The 11,113-nt window shown below is 34.6% G+C and overlaps 1 protein-coding gene across 7 annotated transcripts in view; it reads right to left on the bottom strand.

The window, feature by feature from the left end:
* Positions 1–11,113, bottom strand: part of FNBP1L (formin binding protein 1 like) — a 124,586-nt gene that overhangs the window by 4,448 nt on the left and 109,025 nt on the right. For 5 of the 7 annotated variants that reach the window (XM_086717594.1, XM_086717587.1, XM_086717588.1 and 2 more), the window contains 5 exons: positions 10,726–10,740; positions 7,619–7,728; positions 4,031–4,163; positions 3,560–3,654; positions 1,306–1,454 (listed from right to left, as the gene is read on the bottom strand). In XM_086717594.1, the coding sequence (XP_086573720.1) occupies positions 1,306–1,454; positions 3,560–3,654; positions 4,031–4,163; positions 7,619–7,728; positions 10,726–10,740 (502 nt within the window). The remainder of the gene's footprint in view (positions 1–1,305; positions 1,455–3,559; positions 3,655–4,030; positions 4,164–7,618; positions 7,729–10,725; positions 10,741–11,113) is intronic. The other 2 variants (XM_086717590.1, XM_086717591.1) reach the window with 1 other exon arrangement.

Genomic DNA, 11,113 nt, shown 5'->3' with positions numbered 1-11,113 from the left:
GAACCAAGAGCCCAGTGACAAGATATTATTAGCAACAGCTCTATAATGCTTTTGTAGTTTATCCAACACTTTCATACATAACATTATCTCACTGGAACTGGACAGTGGCCCTGAGAAACTGGCATTATTAATATCACCGCCATATAACAGATGAAGTATCTGAGCTCAATGACATTATATGATTTGACAGGATATTCTAACTCCTATTTCACTTCTCCAACTCTTTTCCCAAATTTGAGTGGCATTGCTGTCGAGAAAATTCATGACGTGTAAATCAGGAAAATATTAAGACTGTGAGAGGGCGGGAAGAAAGAAGAATATAGTTTTGAAAGAGAGCAGACAAAAACACAGGTTCACCTCTGGTGATGGTGAAAGCAGAATAGTCACAGCCACAAAGCACAAACTTCCTTCAAAACCTCATGAACCTCAGGGCTCTCTTTCTTCCCCATTGCCAACCACTCCCAACCCGCTTAGCAGTAACAGTTTTCACAAATCAGTCTTCATTTAACATGTTAAATCCTCTAGGTTACATTATAGCAAGCCCTCATTCAGTATTATTTTCTCAGAATGAGGAGTAATTAAAAACTTTACTCAACTTTAAAATTAATACAACGGATGGGTGGGGAAGGACCTTAAGTCATATGCCATTTTATAACAATTTATTTGTGAAAGTGTTACTCTGCTCCTCAGAATTGAGGAAAAGGATTTTTCACAGTCCACAAGCAGAAAAATCTGCAAGAGAGAACCACAATGTCTTCCTTCCCTCACAGGGATTGCTCCCCACCTCTCACAGGGGAAGGATGGCATAGTTCAGAAGCTACTACATTCTCTCCTTTTCTCACCGGAAAATATGACCTACAGAGTCAAGCTATAATAAGGACATTTAGCTATGCCATTTGCCTTGTACCTGTCTCTCAATGTTAGCAAGTTACAAGGAAGAGCTTATAGTGGCATCCACTAGACTTCCACTTCCTAGGTTCTGAGCCACCTGCTCAAGCTGCTTCAACTTTAGTGATTACATGTAGCATTAGTAAGATCTCTGGGGGAAATTAAATTCTGTATCAACCAAAGTTGACAGTCAAATAAAAATCTGTACTGGGATGCTGATAACACCGGTAATTTTCTTTCAGTGTCATGTATAAAAGAAAAACCTCTATTTGTAATACAGTTAAAAATATTCATACTAATGAGCTGGAATTATAATTTTCTGACAATGTATTATTTAGCTAAGGACACCTAAGTACATGTTTCAGTGTATGCAGACTTTAAGGAACCAATGTTATCAAATACAAAAGAAAATCATACCATCAAAAGGGTAGATAGCTTTGCAGTGTCCAATAGCAGGCAAGGGATCGTCATCTTCAAATTCATCATCGAACTCATTGTGATGACCATGTTGTTGGGGTGGCCCTCGGACTTCTTGGTTTGCATCATCAGTGTAACTTCCCTCAGGACTATAAAACATAGAAGTTTATCTCATCAAGTATCACAAAGATGGAAACTTTTTATGCTATCTGAAGGTTGATCTCAGCATCAATTCACAGAACTAAATATCAATGACACAGTTCCAAATTAAGCCTTGTCTTAAATGTTGATGATATATATAAATTGCCTGCAATACAAAATGCTTCTTTGTTGAAGTTCCTGAAACTAAAAAATTACAGTGTTCTAGGCATATGGCATGCATTCAACAAATAGGTCTATCACTGGGTCCAGAGATAAAATGGAGAAATGTAGGGAATACTTGCCTTTCATCATCCCGGATTTATCACCTCCTCTTTTGGCAAAAGAACCCTAAAATTCCACAGGAGACCCACCCAGACCTATGGTCAGTTCACAGACTTCCTGGGGAGTTCTGTCCTGGCTCCAGAGGGCCCGTCTCAGCACAGCACTTGTGTGGTCAGAGTGAATAGTTAACAAGTAGGCTTATAACCTGGTCAGATAGAAAAGACCCACAGAGACTTTTCCTTAGGACTGAAGAGAAGCTCCCTCCCTTCCTTTTCCACTGGACTTGGACCTGGAGAAATATGAGCCCAGTGCTTTGGAAGATCACCATATGAAGCCTTCAAATGAAGCCAATATAGTGGAAGGTAGAACTGTGAGGTGGAGAGAAACAGTCCTGCGGATATCATCTGAGCTCTTAGATCAAGCTCTCCCTAAAGCAAGCCAATAAAATCCCTTTTCATATTTATTGTCACTGAAAGCAAAAAGACTCCTAATAAAGTTAACTTCCAATTAATCATGCTAACAGGGAGGTTAGTAAAACTCAGAAAATCCAAAAGAACAGGTAAACCCATAGGCATCTTTTTCCTTAAAATATTTTTAAGTCAAAGAGAGAAAAAATGTTAATTTTGCTAAAGAATCAAATGACTGAACAAGATAATGGAAAATCTGTATGATCAGAAATTAAAAGCACTTTTAGTATGCCTAAAAGCCACGTTCTTAAATAACACAAACAAGAGAGATTAGATTACTTTAATCTAGGTTTTAACTAGTAAGAAAACCAGTATATTTGTGGGTTTCTCTTGATATACAGGTACTCTTTCAAAAAGTGATAAGAGTTTGAGAAGGAAGAACTAACATTTCTCAAGCACATACTGTTCCCAGGTATTTTATTATGAGGTGCTCTATGTACATTACTTCATTTATTACTAATAACACTATATGGTAGGTATTTTATTTTTCTATTTCAAGTTTATGCATTTTTGAGATAGAGAATGGGAAGGGGAGAGTGGAGGAGAGAATCCCAAGCATGCTCTGTGCTGTCAGGGCAGAGCCCAATGCAAGGCTGATCTCACAAAAGGGGAGTTCATGACCTGAGCTAAAATCAAGAGTCAGACGACGCTTAACCAACTGAGCCATCCAGGCACCCCTGTATGATAGAGATTTTAACCTCTGTATTTTAGGAAACTAGGACTCAGAGATCATTAAAAATGACTTGCTCAAATTACACTGTAAGTAGTAACCAAGATTTGATACTAGATCTCTCAAATTTTCTCTAAGGAGAATTCTAATTTGTTGGCTCTTAGTGGGGGCAGAGTGGGGAGAGACATATACACAGAGGGGGAAATTGTCACAAATGATATGAAAGCATGGAAACTTAGCAAAATGCCTTTTGGAAGCTCTGACTCAAACTAACAATATTGTTTTTTCCTTCACAAAACTTTAAGCAATTTAACAGTTAAGTTTTTCTTCGGCATAAGCCATCCAACTCCATCTAAACCTTAAGGGAATCTTCCCAGGTCTGAGGAGCCTATGCCTTCAGACAGTAGCTCCACAAATTTTCTATGTTCATACCTTTGTTTTTGGATGCATGACAAACTAGAACAAACCAGCAATGGGAAATTTCATATTTTATGTGTAACTACTGTAAAGAAACAGAAAATCATTTAGGTTCATAAGACTAACGCTATTAAAAGCCAAACCCATTACATCAAGGAAGAAGAAAAAGAACTGTATGAAATTTAGAATGAATTTTAGAACAAAATTTAGAACGAAATTTAGAAAAAAGTGAAAAAAGTTTGAGGGAAAAAAATACAAATAAAATGCAAAAAGTGACCTTTCTCGTCCCTGTGTTACAAGATGATTTATGTCACTGCTATGTCTTCTGTCTCCTCTCCCACCTGTTTTCCCTTCAACTTCAGAGAGCCAAGCCTTAGGAAAAAAATAAATAAAACTGGGCTTAGTAAGTATTCTTAAAAGCTCAAAAGATAGTCTACAATTAAAATGTGCTTTGAGTTTTTATAATTATGTAATTCTTAGAGAATGGAAACCTTTATTCCAGTTTGACCAACGATCAACTTCATAGCTGATAAGCATAAATGTTTAGTTTTACATAAAGTTTTAATTAAAAAGAAAAACTTGAATGAGGGACTAATTCTAAAGATTATAGACCATAATGATTCCTTTCTTTTAGATAGTAACCCTAAAATTAAATATTTGAAGATAAAATTGTAGCAAAAATCAATCTATCATAATGAAGTTTATACAAATGAATTTGTCTTAGACAACTGCAAAGTAACAAACCTACCTCATTCTTGTGGATTTCCATTCGTAGGCGGTCAATGTTATTCATGGTCTCTGCTAATTTAGGCTGCAAACTCCCTGGATCCCCCATTTGTGGATTTTTCTCATACACATCTTTCATTTTGTTGAGTGCTTCTCTGAAAATGAGAAGGAAGTCACAGAATTAAATATTCACTTCATATGTTCCCAGATAAAAGAGTTTCATTTGATTTGGGGGGGCTCTCATGTAGCCTATCTTAAGAGAGTAATAACATCTCTTTAAATATAGTTAAACATTACCTGTTTACAGATAATGTGCATAAAGATGATTGTATAGAGTGGGCAATTTATGAAGACCGTCTTAAAACATTTGGAATAAAAAAAGAGATTTTTCATTTCTTGCTTCTCATTTATGAGATTTTATATATGTAATATATGTAAGTATATATTACATATATGTATATTGTGTGTGTATATACACACACACACACACACATATGTGTCTTTGTATTTATATAGGTTTAATCAAGGACTGGAAGAATATTCCTCAATATTCTTAAACTCATCATGTCCCAAATCAAATTCATTATATTCCTCCATAGACATATATTCCTCCTTAGTTCACAGCATCTTTGGCCTCCCACTCATCCATGCTAGAAACAGGAATACATCTTTAACTTGACCCTCTCCCAGCTCATTCATCTCCTCCTCATTTCTCTAATCACACCACTGTAGGTTATGTATGCCTCAATCAGCACTCTGACTTCCTCTAATATCTGACATTACTGGCTAACAACTCTTTTCCTTCTTAATTTCCTAGAAGTTACATTTTCTTTTCCTTTCTTCTCACCTCTACTGTCTCATAATGTCCTTCAGTGGCTCTTTCTCAACTTCTGCTCATCCTTTAAATGTGTTACATAAAATGACAGAGGTTTCTTCTCATCTCATCTTATACGTCTTTTTGAAAACGATCCCTTCTACTTTCTAGTTTTACTGAAAAATAATTGACTCTACTATTTTAATATCACCTATCTTTAGAAGATTTGAGTAATTTCAGCCTTCTTTCTTTCCTAAGTTTTAGACACTCTGAACAAGTATCCTTTTCGGGGTCCATCTAGTGCCTTTTTTTTTTTTTTTTAATTCTGTGCTCTTCATTGCTTTTTCTTTTTAAAATAAGCCCCTAAGTGTAGTGCTGAAGTACTGTCTAGTGTTTCTAAGTGCAAGAAGGCTGTGAGATGCCTTATGGAAAAAATGTTATGTGGTTAGATAGACTTTGTTCAGGCATGAGTTACAGTGCTATCAGCCCTGAGTTCAAAGTTAATAAACCAACAGTATATATTATAATGAGTCTTCAAATAGAAACACACATAAAACAAGGTTATAACTGACCAGGTGATGAAAATGTTGTGGCCAGAGGCTAAATGGAGCCTTAAACCTATATTTTCCATTTCAGTCTTCACGAATTCAGTGCTCACAATAACTTTATAGTACATAACTACCACATGCTGGAAAAACTGGACAGCAACATGCAGAAAAATGAACCTAGACCACTTTGTTACACCATACACAAAAAGAAACTCAAAATGGATGAAAGACCTAAATGTAAGACAGGAAGCCATCAAAATCCTTGAGGAGAAAGCAGACAAAAACCTCTTTGACCTCAGCTGCAGCAACTTCTTACCCTACACATCTCCAGAGGCAAGGGAAACAAAAGCAAAAATGAACTACTGTGACCTCACCAAAATAAAAAGCTTCTACACAGCAAAGGAAACAATCAGCAAAACTAAAAGGCAACCAACAGAGTGGGAGAAGATATTTGCAAACGACATATCAGATAAAGGGTCAGTATCCAAAATCTATAAAGAACTTATCAAACTCAACACCCAAGAAACAAACAATCCAATGAAGAAATGGGCAAAAGATATGAATAGATGCTTCTTCAAAGAAGACACTCTGATGGCCAACATATGAAAAAAAACTCAACATCACTCATCATCAGGGAAATACAAAGCAAAACCACAATGAGATACCACCTCACACCTGCCAGAATGGCTAACATGAACAATTCAGGCAACAACAGATGTTGGCGAGGATGCAGAGACAGAGGATCTCTTTTGCATTGTTGGTGGGAATGCAAGCTGGTGCAGCCACTGTGGAAACAGTAAGAACAGAATTGCCATACGACCCAGCAATTGCACTACTAGGCATTTATCCATGGGATACAGGTGTGCTGTCTCAAAGGGACACATGCACCCCAATGTTTATAGTAGCACTATCAACAATAGCCAAAGTATGGAAAGAGCCCAAATGTCCATTGATGGATGAATGGATAAAGATGTGTGTGTGTGTGTGTGTGTACACACACACACACACACACACACACACACACACACACACACACAATGGAGTATTACTCAGCAATCAAAAAGAATGAAATCTTGCCATTTTCAACTACATGGATGGAACTAGAGGGTGTTATTATGCTAAGCAAAATTAGAGAAAGACAAATATCATATGACTTCACTCGTATAACTTTAAGATACAAAACAGATGAACATAAGGGAAGGGAAGCAAAAATAATACAAAAACAGGGAGGGGGACAAAACGTAAGAGACTCTTAAATATGGAGAACAAACAGATGGTTACTGGAGGGGTTGTGAGAGGGAGGATGGGGTAAGTGGGTAAGGGGCATTAAGGAATCTCCTTCTGAAATCACTGTTGCACTATATGCTAACTTGGATGTAAATTAAAAAAATAAATAAAAATTAAAAAAACATAACTACCACAAATAATGAGAATTAACTATATTACAGTGTTTCATTTATGATTAAGCATCCCATTATACCTGATGTACAATTCTTAACATCAAAATTTCAATCATTTCTACACCTGAAACTAATGTGATGCGTGTCAACTATACTTCAATTAAAAAAAAAAAAAAAAAATCTGGAACGAAACTGCCTGAGCTACAAAAAAAACAAAAACAAAACCCTCCAAAAACTTTCAATCACTCATGCTATGGTTTAAGCTCCAATTTTATCTTTACTATAAAAGCAGACAGTAAAGGCACCAATTCACTGTAATAACCCTTTATTCATCATAAATATCTGTTCATTAAAACAAAACTGAACCAAAGGAAACTTTTTATAAAATTGAAAAAAAATTACAGCAATGAGTCAATGAATCTGAAGCTATAAGTAATCAAGTACTGTATGCTAACTTGCTGCAAACAAAATAATTATAGCCTTAGGTTTCTACTGAGCTCAATTTATGTATCAAAGCAAAATGAAATGTATCAAGGTGTAAGAGGCCGTTAATGTTGGTGAAAACTGCTGTTGATAATGAACCATTAAACTGTTTTGCAATATTACTGAGGACATGGACTATTATCATCCAATAAGTAAACTGCAACCTAAGAAACTAACATTTCATTTTTATTTATCACACAGCAACCATAAAATTTTGCAAAGTTTAGGAGTGTATTTTTCCCTCAAAAGATATTTTAATTAGGATATATGATTTTTATATCTTCGATACATCACATTTAAACATATCATTCAAAGTATACCCAGAAAGGAATAATAATGGTAAAAAAGACTTAATAGAAGAATACTTTTGGTCTGATTCTTTTTGTAGTTCTCTGTTAAGTTCATCGATACGTTGCTGTAGTTTTTTACGTCTCTGTTCTGGTGGCAGATGACTGAAATCTTCCAGTGCTGGGCCCTGAAAAGAGAATCTAAATTATAAAAGACATCTTGAGGAAATTTTCTTTTTTAAATATACCCACTATAAAATAAAAATACACATCAGTTTTAAGTTTAATTTAAAATTAGCCCCAAACTTTTAAGAAGAAATCTACACAGATATGTGTATGTAAATTAAAACAACTATATTGAACAAAGCTTGAATTCCAGTTTATGAAATCATGAAATAGAACAGGTAAAAATATAACCAGATAAAGAAAATTGGTAATGACCACTATCACATCATTTTCAGGTATTGGCAGTTAAAATAAATACATATGAACCTTCTTACAGCAACAACAACAAAATGGAAACACATAACATTTCTCACCTATACAAATTATTGTTCTTTATATAACATCACCACATTCCCAAATCAAATACTGTGAATGTTCAGACTGCAAATATGAAAAGCTTATACAAATAAGTAGGCAACTTACCTCACAGAGATAATCTAACTGGTGAAATATATTTTAATATTGCATAGTCTCTGAATGATTACACTTATTAAACCACTCTTTAGAACCAAAACATACAAAAGGTAAAACTATCCATTGTGTGAACTCAAAGTAGAAATTATTCTAATAAGGAGTTTATTTTCAATTATCCTTTTGTACAACCAATAACATACCTCAGTTTTTCCCAAAAGAAAGATAAAATCCAAAGATTAAAGATGTGATCCTTCTTTAGGAAAGATGCTTGATGTTTGAAAAATTTTTAATGTTTTAATATGCAAGAAACTATCATTTAGGAAAAAGTACTAGTATTTAGTTGTAAACTTCTGATTCAAATTATGTCTTTCCCATCTTAAATGTTAATCATGTCACTCATATTAGAGGTTACACAACAGAGCCAATATTAGCAACTATTGATTCTATTTACCATAAACCCATATTTACATAAGTTTTGATACACTCCAAAAATTGATGATACCTATCACTCTTCATTTTTCTTTTTAAAATGGCGATATGAGGGGTGCCTGAGTGGCTCAGTCGGTTAAGCATCCGACTTCGGCTCAGGTCATGATCTCACGGTTTGTGACTTTGAGCCCCGCGTCGGGCTCTGTGCTGACAGCTCAGAGCCTGGAGCCTGCTTCAGATTCTGTGTCTCCCTCTCCCTCTGCCCCTCCCCTGCTCACGCTCTCTCTCTTTCAATAATAAACGTTAAAAAAAAAAAAAAATTAAAAGAAAATTAAATGGTGATTTGAAGAATATGCCAGTTCAATTTTTAAAGTATTGTTGAAATGAAACTCATCCTTGTTCTCTGGGCCATTTATGCCTATAACATACTTAGTAGCTTTATTTCACCATCTATAAGAATGTTTCCCTGACTTTTAAAAAAAGAGAAAACTCACTCTTAGGATGGAACCATGATCAAAGGTTAACATTTCATTAATAACAGAATCTCCAGAATTTTCCCCAAGTGGCCTATACATTATGGATATTCAACAAGCTCACCTTAAAAAATAGGGCATCCTGTCTAAGTGGCTTTGGTTTTTTAATCTACCAAGTAGCAGAAATAATAAAATGTCAATCAACCAAATCTGACCTAAATAAATGAATGGCAGAATTTCCTAAGGTGCCTTTAAATTTAGGGGTCAATTATTAATGTAAGTTGTCGGTTTTAATCTAACTTCAGATGTAGGTTTTGAAAAGTATTATATATGTGCCAAAGATAAAACTTTTAATCTATATATTTTTAAATATTTCTTAAAATTTTGAAAAACTATCTAGTGAAGTAAAGAAATATATTTCAATGTGGGTATTTTTTGGTATTATTACAATAAACTCACAATTACCTGTAAGTAAACCTGCCTGCTTCCCACTTACCCCTAATCAAACCTTGTTCTCAAATTTAGTAACAGTAGGTATGAAAGCATTTCTAATATCCCATTTTGACATAACCTATTCTTTTATAGAATTTGAGAGCTAAACACTCTATTTCCAATGGATATAAAGACCTGTAAGGTATTTATTGACAACTTCTACTACAAGGGAATACATTTTAAAAAGGCTAAACTGAAAGTCTGAAAGAAACTGGTCTGAAAGAGAGTGGTCTACTTTCTAAAAATAAGAAACTATGCAACCCCCAATGATTTGGGGGTTAGGTCTTCACAATGTAGTTCCATTAATGTGATTGAAATGTATAAAGGACCATCTCTCTCTCTCTCACACACACACACACACACACACACACACACACACACTCACCCACAACTGCACAAGCACATACTATAATTTAGGTTATGTGTGCTTTTATTCCCATTCAGTACTACAGAAGAAAGTACTGACTCTCTAATGAAATTAGTAGGAAATTTTCTTTCTTACTATTTTGAAAATCTAATGATTCTTGTGATAAACTACAAATAACATGTATACAATCTTTTTAAAAGACATTAAAAATCATTTTTAATTTTCCTTGTGTAAAAATATGAACTTTTGTTCTACCATGTAACTTAATAATTAACTATAATTTTATGCTCTGTAACATGACAAGGACTCCACTCAGTAACATTTAGGAACTTAATAGGTTGATTAAAGTTAACCATATTATTTTAGAATTTTATGACATCAAGAAATACTGGCATATGTTGGACTATGGATCAAATTATAACAAGAAAAGACACATACAAGGTGAAAACGTAAGGTTGTACCTTACTACTTAGTCTGAATAAAAAAAAAAAAAAAAAAAAAAACAACGTTTTGAGTGGCACCTGGGTGTGAAGTGTCTGACTCTTGATTTCAGCTCAGGTCATGATCTTGTGGTTTGGGAGTTTGAGCCCCACACAAGGCTCTGTGCTGACAGCATGGAGCCTGCTTGGAATCCTCTGTCTCCCTATCTGCCCCTCCCCAGCTCATGCTCGCTCGCTCGCTCTCTCTCTCTCTCTCTCTCTCTCTCAGAATAAACTTAAAAAAAAAAAAAAGTTTTGAGATTATTTAATGTTGGCACAGTATATAGATCAGCACATAAGGCTTACCATCTTCACCGACCACTGAATAGTTCAATGGAAAACAGAAAGAAATGGTAAATTATTCACATGAAATCAATACAGAAGATGCAATAACTTATACTTTTTTTTTACAATATTAAAATAAATCATGAACATTTCACAATCCAAACAATTATGCCAGAAAAACAATTTTAAGCACATTTTGGGGAAAGTAAATTACTTGCAAAAAAAAAAATACACTGATGATAATGGGCAGATATTTTCTAAATGCAACAAACAAAAACTTAAAAGTAAATAGAAATTCTCCATAAGTGGATTTTACTTATAGTTCTTCATTCTCAAAATACTAATATTTGAAGAGCTAAATATAAAGATCCAATATTAGCCATTTGAAAAACTCTTCTATGAAGTATTA

This window comes from Puma concolor, chromosome C1 (assembly GCF_028749965.1).
Source record: "Puma concolor isolate L17-30 chromosome C1, mPumCon1.1.hap2, whole genome shotgun sequence".
Classification (NCBI taxonomy): Eukaryota; Metazoa; Chordata; class Mammalia; order Carnivora; family Felidae; genus Puma; species Puma concolor.
This window is presented reverse-complemented; position numbering and strand designations above follow the sequence as displayed.